The sequence below is a fragment of the Siniperca chuatsi genome, linkage group LG13 (assembly GCF_020085105.1).
Source record: "Siniperca chuatsi isolate FFG_IHB_CAS linkage group LG13, ASM2008510v1, whole genome shotgun sequence".
NCBI classification, from domain to species: domain Eukaryota; kingdom Metazoa; phylum Chordata; class Actinopteri; order Centrarchiformes; family Sinipercidae; genus Siniperca; species Siniperca chuatsi.
In genome coordinates, this window is record NC_058054.1 from 5,057,993 (window position 1) to 5,077,474 (window position 19,482).

The 19,482-nt window shown below is 39.8% G+C and overlaps 1 protein-coding gene across 13 annotated transcripts in view; it reads left to right on the forward strand.

Moving 5' to 3' along the window:
* The window catches only part of LOC122886361 (partitioning defective 3 homolog), a 237,904-nt gene that overhangs the window by 77,103 nt on the left and 141,319 nt on the right, over positions 1-19,482 (forward strand). For all 13 annotated transcript variants that reach the window (XR_006380334.1, XM_044218430.1, XM_044218420.1 and 10 more), the window contains exons 3-5: positions 9,541-9,724; positions 15,703-15,890; positions 16,248-16,391. Coding sequence is in view for 12 of the 13 variants with exons in the window: in XM_044218430.1 (XP_044074365.1) it covers positions 9,541-9,724; positions 15,703-15,890; positions 16,248-16,391 (516 nt within the window). In the remaining variant the exon portion in view is untranslated. The remainder of the gene's footprint in view (positions 1-9,540; positions 9,725-15,702; positions 15,891-16,247; positions 16,392-19,482) is intronic.

A 19,482-nucleotide genomic window follows, 5' to 3' on the forward strand; every position in this document is an offset into this window, starting at 1 on the left:
GAAATGAGTCGAGTCAAATTTGAAAGTCTGAGAAAATTTTAAACAGTCAGACATCTTGAACTTTCCACTATTTTATGCAAGCTTCTTAAGAATTGGACACTGTTAAAAGTGTGTAGTGGCATTAAAATATTCTTGGATTAATACAAAATGAAGTTCATGTGCCCAATGTGTCATATACTTTTGTCCTTTTTTCTATACTGCATATTCCAAAATAATCTGACCATCAAAATGGTCTTAAATAAAATTCAGGGCAACATTAAAAGGTCCAAGAAGTCTTACATTTGTAGAATTTATTTGAAGATATGACTGTGAGTGGATTAGAGTGATATGTGGTGACTGTGAGGGAACGAAGTGACAAAATAACTTCAGAGTGCTATAGCAAGAACTCACTGCACACGCTGTACTTAAATTTCATCTGAATGTAGAAAGGGGACAGGATAAGCCTAAATGTGTGAGTTAGTGTGATTGATGTAGACTGAAGCTTTGGAGGAAAAGTTGACTCTGATGTCAGTTTTGATTTCATTAGAATCTAAAGTTTTGTATAGAAATGGTTTTGTAAGAGCAGTACTACTGTAGCTCCTGCATTTCTCCTTACCATTGTGGGTGACTTCGCAGTCAACATTCCAGTTCATCCCAAAAGTGTTGGATGGGGTTGAGGTCAGGGCTCTGTGCAGGCCAGTCAAGTTCCACAGCAAACTGGACCAGGTTTTGTGCACGGGGGAATTATCATGTTGAAACTGCAAAGGGTCTTCCTCCAACTTTTGGAACAAAGTTGGAAGCACAATATTGTCTAAACTATAATTGTGTGCTGTTGTAGCATTAAGATTCAAGAATATATGGCATTTGCAGTGTGAAGTAGTGCCTCTGCTTCTTTCCCCTGAAGTGAATGTCTTATTTCATAAGTTTATACACTTTATTTTATTTGTACAGGAGGCTGCCTTTATTTCAAGCCACGTGGCCTGTCTCTTCTATAAAATGCTAACAGAAACTTTACCATGTATGTGTGGAAATCTCAGATATGTCATAATGTAGAGCTGCCTCTCCTCACCTTAAATTTGTCAGTAAATTTAAAATGACTCGTTAAATAATAAAGTTGGTGAGATGGAGTCTGTTGTTTTTTTTCCAGTATGTCATTGTACAACCTTGCCCGTACAGCTGTCCACCAACTTCCATATGTGGAAAAATTATGATGAAAGCGTTCATGTAACCTCTCAGGTAACAAATCAAACTGGATGTATGACAGAGGAGAAAACACCTCTCCTCTCCCTCTGCGGCCTTGATGAATAGCTTTCGCAGCCCTCAAGTATTTGTTACTCGTTGAGTGGAAACCATGTAACTATAACTCTTGCCACAGCTTTCAAACTCTTAACGTTCTTTTTTGATTGTCAGAGAAAGATTTTATAAACAGCCAATTCATTTTCTTCTTTACCTATTGAATGCGTCAGGAGTCACATTCCTCCACTGTATCAACTCGAGGTGCAAATTTCAAGGAGATTTCCTGAAAACGAGAGAAAAAAATATCATTAAAGAGCAAAACTATGGTTCACCTTTCAAATAGTTAAATTACATATCCATTTTGGGAATCTTGTCTGCAGAAGTATTGCCATGTTGTCATCTAAAGTTTTAAGTTACCAACCATCCTTTAAAAATGCTAGACATTTTGAAACTAAACTCCTCACATAAACAGTGTGGTTCGCTGACCTGGGAGTAACATTGGTCACTGCCTGTCTGCACTATGTGGTTTTTGGCTGGGGAGGACTGATGCTGAAGGTTTTGATGGCTGTCGCTTTTGGGAAAAGGCCTGCTGCAACCTCGCACTTTCTCCACAGTTCCTGAAGCATGTAACCGAGGAAAATGTTCTAGGCTGCAGTTTTTTGACCTGAGAGGAGAGTCGGGACAACATGTTTTGGATTACACAGCTGTGTAGGCGAAAGTCAAGTGGTTACTTCCCTGCTTCTGCTGACAGCTTTGCTTTTTGCCCTCTCATTCCCTGGCATGGACCTGGTTTATTGCAAGCCAGGTCTGGAGGATTTGGGTTTCCAGAATCAGGGTCACCTTCTCAGTTTTGGACTTATTTCCATTGTTGTCTCTGGTGTAAACTGTCTTCAGTAAACCAAACCAAATCAAAACCACTGTAATATAAGGGCATATGGAAGTAGATGATACGATAACAGACTCTAAAGATCCAGTATCTGACGTTTTCCACCTGCTGCACATCACATAGAGGCTAAAGAAAGAAATTAGTAATAGTTATTGTTGGCAGATAAATCTACAACTTCAGTCAAGTAAATTTTATTTGTTGAGCCCAGCGGTTCTTGATCCAGCCCATGCTCTCAACAAAGACAAGGAAAAACTCCTCAGATTGTAATAGTAGTCATGACTTGGAAAAGGCAATTACAAAAGATTAATAGAAAATGTGTACTATTAAGTGAAATACAAAAAGCAGTGATTCAGCACTGGGGTTTCAATATGTCCAGTACCGATGAGCTAAATACAAAATGGGACTTTCCAAATGTATCCAAGAAGTAGGTCCAATGAACAGTCCAATAAGATCCTAGACATAAAGTCTAGGATATTTGGCAAGTATCGATTGAGTGATCTTTGTCTTTTGTGATAGCAAACCGAATAATTTTAGGTTTTGGATTAGATGATGTTAGTTGAACTCATACTTTGAATCATGACATTCATTTACAGTTAGTCTCTTATTACTTGTGTGAGGCATGTCTTATCATTTGGTACCTTTTTGTTTCTTCAGTTCCCTTGTCTTGTCATTTCCACTGTGTTTTCCCCTCTGTTCAAATAATCAGTCCTGCTCTCTTTATTTTTATGTGTCTACTCTTCTCTTATAGATAATATGGTTTAGATTCAATAAATCATATGAAAGAACACAAACACTATACAATGTGGAGCTTGACACAAGGGAAAATATGGTCTATTGATGTAATATAATTCTGTGTGAAATTGTAACGACTTGACGTTATTTTATGTGACGAGGAAATAAATCAAACGGCGATAGATGGATGTAGCAGTTTGGAAAGATTTATGTTTTGAAGTTGGTAGCCAGAACTAAGGCAGCTGTAATCTTTGGACGGCCACACCGCATAAGCTCTGGGATTTCTGATGAAATTTCTGATGATCACTGATGTGGTGACTGTCTTGCTAAATCCCCCACACACACACACATAAGGAGGATTAATTCCCCTTTGAGAGACCTTCGGTTCCTTCTCTCTGGCCCAGCTGCCAGCGTATTGTTCTAGCCAGAGTTATGATGATGATTTATGAGCTGCAAGTGACTGCTGAAAAGTGGACTGACTCACACTTTCCATTGTAATTTACTGTTCAATTATTGTTCCTTTTTTGCTTGGGTTTAGGGGATTTGTGTGCAAGAGAGTGAACAAAAGTGAGACAAGTTGCACACACACATGAACACACCATCCATGTGCATTAACTCGCATACGTACACACTTTGCACAGTTCATATGTGTATACCTGCTGCCTGCTTCCATAACAAGCAAAAATGGAAATAAATCTGTCTTTTGTCGTACCTAGAGTATCAGATGGTTTTAGTTTATTGCACAACAGTACATCATAAAGCAATTGGTCAATTAGAAAATGAATGACCAACAGAAATAAATCATTTTGATAAGCTGTAACAGTTTCAAGCAAAAACACCTCACATTTGACTCGCACAGCTTCTCAAACTCAAAGACCTGCTTGCTTTTCTTTATATATTTGGAATTGTCAGAAAGAATAAAATAGTGATATCTCTTGTGATGAACATATGCCATGTTTAACATATGACGTCCCAATGATTAATTTATAAACAAATAATTAGAAAAATAAGTGTTGCAAATAATCCAACTTTAAAAGGTTAAGCTGTAAGTCTAGTAAAAAGGTTATATTTATTTTAAATTGTCTAAACCTTCTGGCTTTTATTGACACAGTTTCACAGGGCAGTCAACACCCATTCCTCAGTGTACACATCTGCGGGTTCCCTCAGGGTAGACCAACCCTGCTGATTGGATGTCACCTTTTCCTTAGTGTGTGTGTGTGTGTGTGTGTGTGTGTGTGTGTGTGTGTGTGTGTGAGATGATGGGTGGCAGGGTCAGGGCCGTGCTTGTCAACACACCTCAGCAATTAGCTTTGACTTGGGGCTGTTTCATAGCACACAGATAACACTTCACTCAAAAAACCTCCAACAGAGCCAACATGAAGTCCTGAAGGAGCAACTGTCAGTCATAGCTGTGCCCTCTGATGTTTACACTCCAGCAATTTCACTTAAATTGACTAGTAAAGGAAACACATACTAAAACTGATGTTTAGCTTGTTTGCTTGTCAGTCACGTTTTTTGTTTCATGTACGGTCCATGTAACAGGAAGGTTAAAAAAAAGAAGAAATAAATAAAGGAAAAACTTGAATTAAAAGCAATGAGGAGCAAGCAGAAGTTACATCAAATAACCATTAAAAAAGGCCTGTAAACATTAGACATTACTGTTTTTTAAACTTGCAGACTAGGCACAGCTGATGTTGCTGATATGTAAATTAGCATGTGATGTCATCTGTTACTAGGGGAAGTGCTTATGACTCAATTCATCATGTTTCTTGTGATTTTAGTAATTAGTAATTTCTAGCTTTCAAGATATCAAATCGGCTAAAGATTTTGAGGCCTGACCACATTTATAGTGTGCACTGCAGCCAACCTGATTACCATGTAATAACAACCACATGGGCTGTAAAAGCACATGGGGTTGGGGGTTCTTCTTCTGTGGTGTCCTCAGGGAGCAGGCCAGGGGAGGGAGGGTGTTTGCTGACTCAGCTGTTCTGGCTGAGCTGAGCTTTAATGAGGGAAGAGCACAGGACCCTGTGACAGTCACACACAGGAAGTTTTATATAGATGTGTACGTATAAAACACACAATCTCTCACACACACACCCTGCCTTTTCCCAGGTGTCTCACTTAAACTCACACACACACTTCTATCTGTTTTACTTCCACTCGTTCTTACTCCTTTTCTCCTCTACTCCGTTCTTTGTCTTCTTCATCCTCATTCACACATACTCCCTACATCTCTTTCACTTATCCTCACACACACACACACACACACACACACACACACACACGTTTCACTATCCCCGTGTGGGACAGTCATTGACATAATGTGTCATTGATAATATGTGGTATTTTATTTCTCTCTCTGTGAAGCACTTTACACTTTGTTTTGATAAGTGCTCTATAAATGAAGTTTGTTGTTGTTATTGTAATAATAATAATAATAATTATAATAATGCTTTCCCTAGCTCCTTACCCTAACCTTAACCTAATTGTAACTTGTTCCCTAAAACCAAGTCTTAACCCTCAAAAAGCAGTCTCTCCCCAAGGGGACCTCAGTTGGGTTAGTGTGCGTTCAGGTTAAAGTCCCCACTGGGATATAAGAACTTGAAACAAACACACACACCCTCCACAACCCCTCCTCCTGCCCTTTGACCTTTATTACCCCCATTACTGTGTGTACATATTAGCTCTGGGCTGACGCAAGCTCTAATTTGAAGTAAATGTGTGCACATTTATGTAAAGGGCCTAATGGGGAAAAAATGTGTCTTGAGGTCTGTAAATGTGTGGGGGTGTGTGTGCCCTCGAGAGCCTGTTCCTCTCACCAGGGAGCCTGTCCAGCGTGCTATAAAACTCCACAGCTCTCAGGCTAAATGTGGCTGAAATGAAGGTTTAATGTGCTGGAAAACTGGTAGTTGGATTTGAATGGTGTGTGTGTGTGTGTGTGTTTTAATGGATTGTGTGGATGTCTCTGTGACTCTAAATGTAATTGCATGTGTGAGTGTGTGCGAATGCTTCTCTTTCCATGTGGCCATATTTGTATGCACATATCTGAGTGTGTCTTTTAGTGTGTACATGTTTAAGTAGTGTGTTTTATTGAGATTGCTTTTTTCATTAAATGAGAGCGGGGCAGTGTTGCCTTAATGGCCTCAAAATATTATAAAATATATTTCCTGTTTGCATTTACTTTTTTTTCAACTTTCGAAATGCTTTTTAGAAGACTTCTCAGTAACATACAACAGGAGGTTTGTCAAAGATATACAACATGTTCAAAAAAGGCACTTCAAAGCAGGATTGGCTGTCAGGTAGTTTTTATGGATTCTGAATCTGCTAAACTATTCTTATGAGTCAGTAAGTTGATAGCCCTGTGTTTGAAGCATTGAAGTCATCCATTGTCCAGGGAGTGGGACAATTGCAGCATCCAAATTGTCTTAATTTATTGGTTCAGTCATAGATAACAAATCTGTGAGCGAGAGTTTCCCATTGTGGCTTCCTCACATCGTCAGCAGGTATCCGCTTTTAAAGCTTATTGTAGCTGCTGTTGTAGTTAATTAAAGATGAAGAGTCAACAATATTTGTATATCAGATTACAATGAAATCAGCACATGTAATAAATAGCCATGTATATACAAATCAAAATTATAGGTAAAACAGATTAAATAATGATTTACAAGTTCTGTTTGTGTGTGTAAGTCCTGTTTCTGGTTATGAGTAAGAAAAGTTTGTTTATAGGGTAAAACAAGAAAAATACACTACTGATTGTGGTAAATTATGACTATGACTGAAGAAATCCCAAACTGTGCATTCTCAGTAGAGCACTTCAGGGATTTAGTATTGCACCGCCATAAAATGAGGGGACTCACAATTAAAAAAAAAATAAATAAAAAATCAAAGCAGCAGAGGCTGAGATATCACTACCTTTAGTCCTAGCTTAAAAAAAACACTGGATCCTACGATTCCCATAAGGCAACGAATAGCATCGGTTCATTAGACCGTCCCTACTTGGTGAATGCTGACATCCTTAAACTCCACGCCCCCAGTAGCACAGGCTTTTGCCGTCTCCAAGGCTAAGCCAAGATTACTCTGACATCATCAGGGTCATTTTCTCAGACTTCCCGAGCCACAATTTCCACTTTTAACTGTTTTGTTGACTGTTTGACAAGTAGGGCTACACTGCATGAATTCACTTTCTTGCAGTAATTAGATTTTGCTCTGTCACTGCTGTTTTGTTTCCTTCCAAAGTGTAGCCCTACTTGTTAGTATTGGCTCTGGCCACCCATATCAAAAACACTATCCATGTGCATTGACACACATGTAACCAAAAACGTTGACTGAAGTGCTGTGCGTCCAAACTTTCCTTTCAGGAATAGATAGGCAGAAACTAAATTCACATTTCTTTTTGAATTCCTTGTTTTTACAAATGTGGAACCGGATCTAATTCATAACCCGTTCTCAGTAGTCCTACTACAGAGATAAAAATCTCTCTCTGTAGCAAAATTAAACTGATTCCATTTCCATGACTTGGAAATTCACATTTCTGTGATTTTAAAAGGAGACTTCAAAAACATCATTTATTTTTCTTATGTGGTATATATCTTTTTTTCCCCTGAAGTTAAAATCATGTGTCTGTGTCTGTTTTTGATCAGCTATTTCTTGCCACAGTGTGTTTAGTCAAGTTTTCTTTAAAGTTCAGGGTTTTTCTTTGGTCAGGATCATGTAAATAAACCCAGATGAACTGCAGTGATATCTTGAAGATGTTTGAACTGTTAAACATCCCTGTTTATTTTTAACGTGTGTGAGATATTGTGGGTCAGGGAGTAGACCTTTTGAGTAGGGACGTTAAAACAGTCATGGCTCTACAGCAAATCTCACCACAAGGGACAGTTAGATCACATCCCTTGAATTGGCAAATGATGGATGGATCTTTCGTTTTCTCTTCGGCTAACTGAAGCCAGCTGAACACACACACGGGCCTGGTGGGAGTCACAGAGGGACGGCGTGAATCTCATCTTTAATCTAATAAAGGGACTCAGTAAAGGCTGGAATTAATCAGATCTGTGAGGGAGAAGAGCTTTTGAAGGTAAAGATGTGGAGGGAAAATGTGGAGCCAGTTTGAGAGAAGAGAGGATATGATTGGACATAATATTAGTATCGTAACGTAAAGTAAATCACCCCCATATACCTTTGGACTGTATGTGTGGCCCTCATGTATTTGAGCAGGAATGGACCACCATGTGTTGTGTGTTTACCAATGCCGAGTCATTTTCCTGTAACTCCATGTAGATTTTCTCTGCCTCTATATCCATAATTCTTAATCGTTGATTAGGATTTGTTCAAGGGAGTGAAGCAATTATGATTGTTGAGCAAATTATAGTTCTGATTCACGACCTCACAACCGATTGGACCAAGTTGGAGTTCCAGGTCTGGGTCAGTTGGTGTAAACAGTCAGGAGATAAAATAATACAGTGTGATGTGAAATTGTTTGCCTTCTGACCCTGTTGCTTCCTATTGTTCTCATTGGGAATATTTTAAACATGTTTGAGTTTTATGACTGGAATTGGGACACCAATGACTGGAAGAAATACTAATTTAAAAAACTGGAATAAAATGGTGAGCAAACACTCCTACAAAGTCCTCTCTCCTCTAGCTCGCGGCCTATGTCTCTCTATTCACTGTCTAACCAAAGTTAGTGTTGGACTTAGATTTCTCTGCCTATTTCAGCAAATTGCAGCATAAGATAGTAAAATAAACAGAATTTGATGGATGTCCATTTCTGAACATGTGAGAAGTCATGTTCTAGTGGGATTTCAGTGATGTAACTTTTAATTATTTTATCTGTTGTCCATAGTTTTGTTCTCTGTATTTACTTAGTAGTACTGTACTGTTCTTTATGACTACCAAGACTAAAACAACTGTCCATGTTGTGGAAATAGTCGTTAAATGCAGGCTTTCAATGTTTTGTGGGTTTTGATAATCATAAGGTCTGACTAATGCCTGATTTGTTATTTTGCCAGGTACAGGTACATTGGACTATAGTCAGCGGTTGTCCCAACTAACTTTTGACTGAGTTATTATTAGATTTTGTGTAAAATGAAATTCCTTTTTACAGCCACAGATACAGGGGGAAAAACAACGTATTTACATGTTGAAAATATTCTTTTACCCCATATTACTTGTTCTTGAAAACACTTGTCTAGGAGTGAGCAGCTTATCTTCGACAGAGTTATCATTTCCACACATGGCAAAAGCAATAATTTTCTCCACAAACCGAATCTGCCTTCTGTTCCTTTCTTTTTTAAATCTATGCATTATTTTGGGGTATTTATGCTCTGTTATGTTATTTGTTGCAGGATTTTTCTCACATTAAATCATTTCCCTCTCGTTTCTTATTCATACTGTATGTCCCTGTCTTTGTCCCTTTCTTTCTCATTGTAATTGTAATTTTCTCTCATAATTCCAGATTATCCTAGTGTATGTTATCATTGTTTGGATTTTAAGATTTTTAAAAACAAAGAAAACCCTTTTCATAAATGTAATCTACTTTTTAGTATTTTTTTGTTGTACTTCTTCCACCACTCCCTCTCTCTTTCTGAGAACTTACAGCAGCTGAGCCTGTTGACTTTTCATGATATGCATAATGTAATATAAGGCAAAATGTTCTCAAATCCACTATCTTCTGATCTCTTCTCTGTTTTGCCTGCCTCCAACAGTTGATAGCAGTGTATGACGAACAGGAGCCCCATCATGGAGGTGATGGTACCAGTGCCAGCTCCACGGGGACCCAGAGCCCCGACCTGTTTGCTGCAGACCTCAGTGCTGGCAGTGGCGCCTCGGCCTTCCAACCCTACCAGGTCGCCAGTGAGATCGAGGTCACGCCCTCCGCCCTGCGCACCAGTAAGTCCTAACAATGGGGGTGATCTGGAGATGTATGCATTATTTGGACAGAGGGACCATTATCTGAAGATACAATCTGGAACTAAAACATTTACTTAGCAAGTGATTAATAATTGAGTCAATTCCTCTTATATTCCTCTTAAATTACAAATCTGTCGTGCTCATTAGCGTCAAATGTCAGCAACTGCTGCAGTATACAGCAAACCCAACAAATTACCTTATCACAGCCCAGCGGTACCTTAGCCCTGTCCATAAATTCTGTTAATTGGACAGGAGAGCCTTTTTTTCAGGCATAGATAGCCGTTTGATCCCGGGCCAAAGTGGCTAATTGGTTCTATTCGCTGCCTCCTAAATCAAATGTGACGCTGAGCCCGTCCACTTCTGCAGTTTTGCCGGCCAAGTCGCTTCTTCTACTGTAATTACTGTGAGTTTGGATGGGAAACGTACTCTTGTAGGTGATTTGTCAATTTGAATCAAGCAAAACCGTTTTGCACACAACCACAAGCAGAAGCAAACGAGCATACACACACAGACAAACGCATACTCACTCTTACTTTCTCTTCCTTCTCAAATATTTCTCTCTTGCTGTGTTAACGCAGTCTTTCTGTGTCCCTCTGGATCTGTATTTATAAAACTGCTAAAAGTCAAAGTTTTGACTGAAAGTAAAAATCCTTCACTTTTAACAAAGAATGAACAATGGAGCAAACATAGGTTAAATTCCTAAATGGCTATTCTTCTGTGAACATACATGTGATAAATCACTTGAGAGCTGCTCACGAAGAGTGCACTTCTAAACCAGACTGGCATAGTGCCGGTTTGAACCGGGTTGGCGTGGTTTTACTCCATTTCTGTTCATGCTGCTTGTGTCGACTTAAATTGACAACTTGTGCGGCAAGTCAACAAAATGTACCAACAGCAGTTACACGAGCAATACAGACTAATTAGCACATATTTTACATGACTTGTAGTGGTTGAATCCAAATGGAAAATGTACTGTCTCTGCCAACACTTAAAAACTGTGAAAAGATTAAATTAAAGTTAACTACAACATCTCTCTCCACTACCTGCTGCTGTTTGATTATCAGCTGATAGACACTTTGCTGTAAGTCCCTTGATAAACATGTCTTGTTTTCACTTTTAGCAAAGAACTTTTTTACTCCTTAAAGGTGGGGTATGCGATTCTAATCCAATATGCGTCTTTTTGTCAAATTTAGCGAATATCTCCTCACAGTCCGTTAGCTGTCCGTTTTCTGGCACATGCTAATGTGCTCTCCTCATTGTCAAGAAGGAGAGATGGCTGAGAAACAGCCAAAGAGGAGAAGGTCAGAATAACAAAAATTGAAAAAGAAGTTTTATGATCAGGCTTTCCAACGGTGGAGAGACCTCCGAGAGTTGAAAGGCATGAAGACGGATGCCGAGGTTGCCGTTTCTGCTTGACTGGTGGGTAACATTAGTGTTGCTGTGTTTCACAGAACCAATAGGTCAGTATTGTTTTGTCCCGTTTGCTAATGTTTGTGATGTGTGTCAGGTAACGTTAAATAACTTGCTCACAGACATTCAGCTTCCTTTCTAGTTTGCCAAGATGTGCTGCTGTTGTGATGTTAGCTATAGTAGCAGGAGAGTTGTGAGTATCGCTGTCTGGAGCTGGTCTGCTCGCTCTGGGAGACGTCTAACCCACAACCTAGCTAACGTTACATTACTTGCTGTGTCGTTGTTCGCTCTATATCATGGTATTTGTCATGGTATTGGATTTCTCCAGAGTCACAAACAGCACCTTTTAAGCGTAATTCTCAGAACTTTAAAAAATACGGACCTGACCTGTCCTCTCTCCAAACACGTATATACGTTAAGAAACCCCTACTCACACACATTCCAGTGAACAAAAGTTAAAAACAAGCTTAACCACTAACGTAAGCTGGCATTGATTGACACAGCAGCCACCAAAATCTCCTATCTCTCACACACACACACACACACACACACACACACACACACAGTGCGTGGGAGGTCACTCAACTCCTAATTGGATTTCTGGATGAGATGTTGAATGTGAATTTGCAGTAAGAAATGGAAATCTCAGGCATAATCACACCTGCCAGTTACGTCCAATTTAACCGTCTCCATAATAAATTCTAACCCTGTTTAATTGACGACACTGAATCTCATCAGCTGAATAATACTGGGTTTTAAGAGAAATGTCTGTCATGGAAGAGAAGGAATTTGATTAATTTTTTTTACAAGCGTCTAATGAGAATAACTTTCAATTACAGATTTATGTTGGAAGAGATGAGAGGTGCTGGACTCAGTGGGTCAGTGCCAGTTTTCTTGTTCGACTCACAAACTCAAAAGAGAAGTGATTAAGCTTATTAGACAGAGAGCTCTTTTGACATTCACAAATGGATTGATGTTAGTTTCTTGGCTTTGTTAAACTCAAAACCTTTGCAGACATGGAAATGCTGATGAAAGGACAATGCCACTGTTGTGAACTTATGAGGCTTTCAGATGCCAATTTGAAAAGTTTATTTCCAAAATACCACAATTTGTTTTCTAATTTAATGAGAGACTTGCATTTGGTGTTTAAAATTAACTAAATTCTCTGCCGTACTAACGACAGATGCAGGCAAAATCCATTAAGGACAACATTGAATTGCTGCTTACCGTTTCATACTACGAATTCTGATTGTGTTTTGACTATGTAGTGTGTTCACATTGGAAAACATGTAAATTAGATATATTAAAAAATAGTCAGTATGCATAGTAAGATAATAATTTTTGAGTGTGCTCTTAATGGACATTCTCCCACAATGCAACACGCAACTGAAATAGACTGCATAAAAGTGAAACTGAAATTGTAGAGAAAGTAGTAAAACTGTCTGGGAAACAACTAAAAAACTAATTAAAAATGGTATTAAATTGTCTTTTTTAATTTGATAATGGGCTGGTGTTCCTAAGTAGTAGGGTTGTATCCACTAACATTGAGGGGGCGGGGTTTATGACCTACAGTGCAACCAGGGGGCGATCAAGATGTTTTTGCTTCACTTTTGGGTAGCTGTTATGTCGTCCATCTTTATATACAGTCTCTGGCACTCATAAACTTGGGGGACTAAAAAGAGAAAAAATCAAAGCAACAGAGGCCAGGCTATCCTGACTTTCAGAACATACCAAGGGTCAAGCTCCAAAAACATGGGCTCCTATATTTCCCATAATGTAACATAATGCATCTTGTTAGACTCTCTCCGCCTGGTAAGTGCCCATCTCTTTAAGCTCTACACTTTTTGTTTGTAATGCGTGCTTTCTGTTAAAATTTCGCAGTCTCTAAGTCCAAGCTGAGATAACCCGGATGACATCGGTATGACATCATTAGAGGTAACTTTCTAAGACTTAAAATAGCCCCTCTAGAGCCACAGAAGATCTTGTACAACTGTTTTAACAGGCTCAGTAGAAGGCTACTAACCATTCCGAGTAAATTGATCTTCACATTTAAAATTGGTGGACTTTCCCTTTAAGCGATCCCACTTAATAATCTGTTAACATTTTAATAAAGCAGAGGTCGTGCTATGGTTACCTACAATTTAATATACGGTGCACACTGATTTAGAACTGCAGTTAAATTGTTGACCATTATTGAACTATATTTGTGGTGTCCTGTTAATAGACACCAGCAAGCCAATCAGAAACATAGGTCAGTACAAAGTGTAAAGTTGACTTTTTACTGTAGTTTATTGATGAGGTGTTCTGTGTCCTAATGCCTCCTGGGAGTTGTAGTGTAGGTGGTGTTGAAACTTGTCAGGACAGCTCTGTCCCCTCCTGAACTCCATCTCCGAGAGTGCTGCTGTCTCCCACTGCTCAGGGTTGTTTAGGTCCCACGCTCCGGGTGACCCAACAACACCAGTCTGCCAAGTACATGAGTGTATACACATGCATGCACACACAAACACATTTCAAGATTCTCAACACATACTGTAGCTGCTGGCTCCAATATTTCCAAATACAAACACATGTCCACTGGTTTGTGTGCACACACAATATAGACTCTTCACTAACAGCCATTCTTACACACAGTTGATAATGGTTCACAAACACACACAGAGCCACTTCAGTTTGCATACATGCACATACCTCTAAACAAACTTATTAAGTGTTCAGAGACACACACACACTGACCTACAAACTCATCAGTTTTGCCTGACACAAACAGGGACACACACATGCAGATGGACACACTTAATCTTGTTATGCACTTGTCTTGTCTCACAATACACACAAAGTCAAATAACTGTTGACTCAGACTCCTCTCTTTGGACAGATTACAGTATTTCCTGTATGAACACACACCACCATCCAAAACATCTGACAGTGTTTGAGCAGCAGAACGTCCTGGAAGGGAACATGGGAACATGACCCTTGGCATTGTCATCTGAAGAAAACACTCCAGCTTTTTAAACAATTTACGTTTTTCGTTAACACTCCATCTCTCTTGTGTGGTCCGCTAGGTACATTTCCGCCAGTCAGTTCTGCCTGTGGGATTTTGGAGAGGTCTGAAAGTGGGAGATTTTTAATGTCATAACTTTGTGTTAGTGCAGGATGTGGTGTAGACATCTTCACGGGTCAAAACATTCGTGCCCGAACCCAAAAAGACCCAGAAATGTACTACCCGGAATCGAACCGGACCCGTCTATTATTTGAAAGCTGGGACCCCGACCCATGCAGAACTGAGAAATGTCAGACCTGAACCCAGCCAAAGGAGACCCAGAGCTGATAGGCACAGATTTCACAGCTAATTGCTATTAACAAGTTAATGTTAATTTACAAGTTGTCAAAACAGAACTTCGTGTCTTACCTAATGTAACGTTAGTAGCCTTCTCGCCTGTGCCTGGCCGTGACGCATATAATCCATCCTCCTTGCCAAGAAAGTTGGTAAAATACATCCTGGTTTTCTGTTATTCCTCTCTTGCTGATTGAAACAGCATGGCTAATCCAATCGTTATTTCAGCTTCAAAGTCCACTTGCTGGCACGGTGACAAATGACAAGCGAAGAATCAGCTTTGTAGTTGTGTTGCATCTAGCATAATAAAGTTAACTTTGACTGTTTCCCCTTTAGAACTATAATAACGATTGCTCGTTCGTTGCCACGGTTGCTCTCCGAGACGAGTCTGACCTCTGCCCTCTGACCCTTCACTTCCTGAACAGGTGCACTCACTCGTGCAGGTCATTTGGTACACCTTGTGGCCACAGATGCACTTTGCAGTTTGCTTGCAGTTGCTGTTGCATTACACAATAGGAGGATAACTCAACAAAATTAGACTTACATCAGTCAATATTTGCTGCCAACACACATAGCACTTCCATCATGATCAGCGCTGTCTGATCGTGGTCAGATCTTCTCAGATCCACTCGGGTGGACCTGTGAAGACCTCTACTGTGGTGTTTTGTGCACGTTCCCCTTGTTGGAGGTGTTATTTGGACCTTGCCCACTTCCCACGCACTGCAACTTTTAAACAGAGTGAAGAGTTTTAATGGAAGGCATCCACTTACACTGATGTTTCTCAATAGGCTCTTCCTCATATTGTTGTTCGCACACAGTGTCTGCTGCTTTGTGTTATGAGGCAATACACTGACAGTAAAGTAGAAACTAGAGCTGCCTCATTAGACTTTCAGTGATAAATCAGATTCATCCACAATGGGATGATAATGGAATCTCAATGATTAATTGCCTTTATTAGCCCACAGTGTTTGAGGAACAAAATTTCTTCCAGCCTATTTACATCAATCATCCCTTGTCTCGAGTCTTATCAACTACAGCAAGGGGTATGGTTTTCTATACGTATATTGCCAATAAGACACTTTCCAAAAAACAAGTTAAAATTGCAGTGATATTATTTCCTGGGGTCGAGGAAAGCATATTTTCCACATTTCTGTCTGTATCCAAAAAGTTAAAATATTGCTGTAACACCCTTGCTGTCCTTCCTGACTTTCAGATATGCCCCTCCACGTCCGGCGCAGCAGCGACCCTGCCCTGCTGACCATCAATGGGCCGTTTAGCGGTGGCGAGTCAAGGGTCCAAGCCGAAGAGCCGCCATCAAGGAGAAATCCAACCCGCTGGTCCACCACCGCTGGCTTCCTGAAAGTTCGCCACTCTTCTGGCACCAACAGCCTCGAGAGGAAGGTAGGTGGCTAGGTGTCAAATACAGAGATGGCTGTTTGCCAACAAAGTGCTAATACAAAATGGTTAGATTTTAATGGAGGAAACGATACACATTCAACTACAAGTGGCACACCAGTCTCTTATTTATACAGATTCACTGAGGGCTTTAATGAATTTGTTTTGGAAAAATGCATTTCCTGAACACTCCAGTCAATGTTCCAAAGAAATATTTACTAAAAGGCAAGTAAGCATACATTATGCCAGATTCAGAATAGCTTAATTGGAAAATTTGGAAAACGCGTCAGTCTAGCAAAAAAGTTAGATATGACAATATTGGCATTATTTTCATTAGAAACCTTTGCTTTCGTATCTTTTTAGGGTAAAGGTATGGACACGTACCGTAGCCTGCCACGGGATGCAGGGACATGGGCCAATCAGAGAGAGTTTCAGAGAGAGACGGCCCGTTCATCACTCAGCGCCAATCACCCCATGGTGGACCGCTGGCTGGAGAGACAGGAACAGGTAGGACCATGTTCACTACCTGTGTATACATGAGTACTCTAAGGTGTAGACAAATTGGACATATTTCTTGCTGTGTGGAGGAGTTAAAAAACTGGCTAGGCAGCTGGTAATCGTATCCCAACCCTGATTGAAAACAGCATACTTTCTCTGAGGTTTGTCAAACGTTTGTGAAATGTGTGTGGAATCTTAAGTAGAAGAAGATGAGACCAAGTCTATTGGAAGATGGGTACAACAAAAAAACTAAAATACCTCCCATTAAACATACAACAGAAAGCATGTACTAATCGCATTATTACAAAGCCTCACACACACTATCTCTGTTATATGTCTGGGCATGAAGAACACCTGATATCTTTAACTGTCTAGCGTTCAGAGATTTACAGCCAGTCTCACCCTCCACAGTCCGTCAGCCCTAAGCTCTGTGAAATTCTGTCTGAGTGGCCAAGATCCAGTCCAGAGCCCACCCCAGTTCTATCACTCCCCTGGCCCTTGGTGAAGAGGTTAAAAAGGGAGGAATTTCCACCATAAATCCACAATGGCACATAAGTCATGGAAGGAGAAATAACATAATGTTGATACAGTAAATAACATAAGCCATATACAGTACATATGGTCCTGTTTAACTGGATATGTAGAACATTGCCAGGGGTAGGGGCTCTGTTCCCACTGGGGTAATGCACGCCAAAGTTTTGTTAGAAAATGATCGTAAAATATGATAACATATCATGACCCACATGCATCATTCAGTTCATATTTGGTCTTTGCATAGGTTGTATTACAAAAACGGTCAGAAGTGTTCTCTTTCATAATATAAGTGAATATGTTAAATAAACATGAAGCACTTTACACACATGTTGTGTAAAAGGGACCAATTACTATTTTATCTTTTTATGGGCTGTTGGTTTTGTTTGCCTAACATCTCTGCTGTGGTAAGACATCTGCATTACTCTCTAGGTTGAATGAAGTGGGATTATCTAAGTGTAATATTGAGATAATGATTTGAACACATGCAAGCTGATTATAGGTATGTTTTGCTGTTGGGGCAACCAGTGTGTACTGTAGTATAGAATGTAAATCCAAAGAGTACAAGGGGGAAAAAAGTTATGGCTTTTTGATTCTTCATCTTTATTAGAATTATTGGAGACTTCATTCAAACAGTGACACCAGTAAGTAGGACACACACCAGTTGCCAACACCAATTGATGCCCATAGCACAAAACGAACATGTCATAAAGACTTAAGTAGTAGTCAAGTATGGAGCAGGGATATGCAGATCGGCGGAGCATTTGTGATCAAATTGCTGCTTTTGCGGGAAGTTGAATCGCCCTGGAACTGTGAAAAGGACAGTGGCATATCCTGGCCTGCTGAGGCTGATGGTGTGTGGGTTTACATAGAAAGCAATGGGTATGTGTGTTTCGAGGTGCGCCATACAAAGCCTATGTATGTTGCCCGTTAAAAAGACGAAATTTGGGTCATTGTTTTGATCGTACTCTAGAGCAAAATGTTGATTTCTCCAGGAGGGGTTTAAGAGCCCTGATGCCCTTAGACAACAGTTGGTTGTTGGGGGCCATTGGGCTGTATATGGCTGACCATCAGCTGTAGTTTTTGCATTGTGTCCAGCACCATTAGCGCTTGTCGGCCCTTATCAATGATGTTGGCAGCTGTCGGTAAGACAGTTGTCTGACTGCCTGTTCAGCCTATTGAATAACTGATTTAATTTATATCGTGCCATTTTCTTTATTTTTTGCCTTTACCTTTTCTTCTCTCAAAAGCAAAAAACCATGTGCTAAAAACGCCTGTGCAAAGCGAAGCACAAATTTACAGTACCGGTTGCAGTTTTGTCATCAGGCATATTTTGAATTTGTATTCAAGCATATGGTAAAACTGTTTTATTGGATTCACAGTGGCGTGGACATGGTTGGCATATTTGTTTTGTTTGTCTTTCTGTATCTTTTGAGTACAACTACAGATTACTTACTAAATATTTTGTCTAATGCAGGTGTAAAATGTACGTACATGTTGGTGGCCGTTGGACTTTTGGCACTATCTATTTGTCATGATCTAACAACAGTTTCGAACATGCAAATTTACAGTATACTTAGATTTTGATTCATTATCTTAGGCACTTAATAACTCTAGTGCCATCTAACTCAAACTTGTTACTGTTTGTGTTATTTAAGTTCTTTTTAAACAGTTTCTTCCACTGAAGGGTTAAGCGTACAACAAGTTCTCACCATCTATCAAACTGTGGAGCTGCACCGTTTTCCTCATCTGTCTTACAACTGGTTTTAGTATGAAGGGGGTTAAGTGGTAGAGGTCACTGCAGGATGGTGTAGTTGGTATTAATGACCTGCTGAAGGCCATCTGCTCTCCTCCACTCACACACACATACACACATACACACTCAGACACACGCATGTCCTTCACCATCAGCTCATTGTGCTGACAGCCCTCACAGTGACATGAATAGCTACATTAGCCTGTGTAGTTGTGTGTGTCTTATTTACTGCTGCTTCTCTCTGTGTGATAGTCAGAGACAGATTGTCCACTGAGTGTCATGTTGTGTATTTTTGCTCCGGAAGTGTACAGGTGGTGCGTTTGCATATATGTGTGGCGGCGCAGAAAATTACCCAGTCAAATTGTCTGAATCCAAGTTACATGATCGTATGTAATGTCAAATTTCTTCTTATCAACAATGACACACACACCCACACCCACTAGTTTGAGGTCTCATGAGCTGTTGTTGTTGGCCAGTCTTGTGTATGGAATCTCTCTGCTTGCTGTCGCTGTTTTATGTCACATTGATTTAAGCTCCACTTAGCTTACTTAGTTCCAGGAAGGATGTTGCAACTCTGCTCTGATGAGAAAAGCCTCGCTTTTGTTCCAGACTTAATCAAATGAAAGAATAGATGAGGAACACCAGACTTAAGAAAAATCACTTTTGTAAGAAGCAAAATTCTATTATTAACCACTGTAGAATGTAGAATGATTGTATATTGTTGTTGTTATTTTAATATATTTTGAATGCATTTGATTACTCTCCTCTATCTTAATCTGTTTTTGTCATGGTCAAATAACCCTGCTCATCATC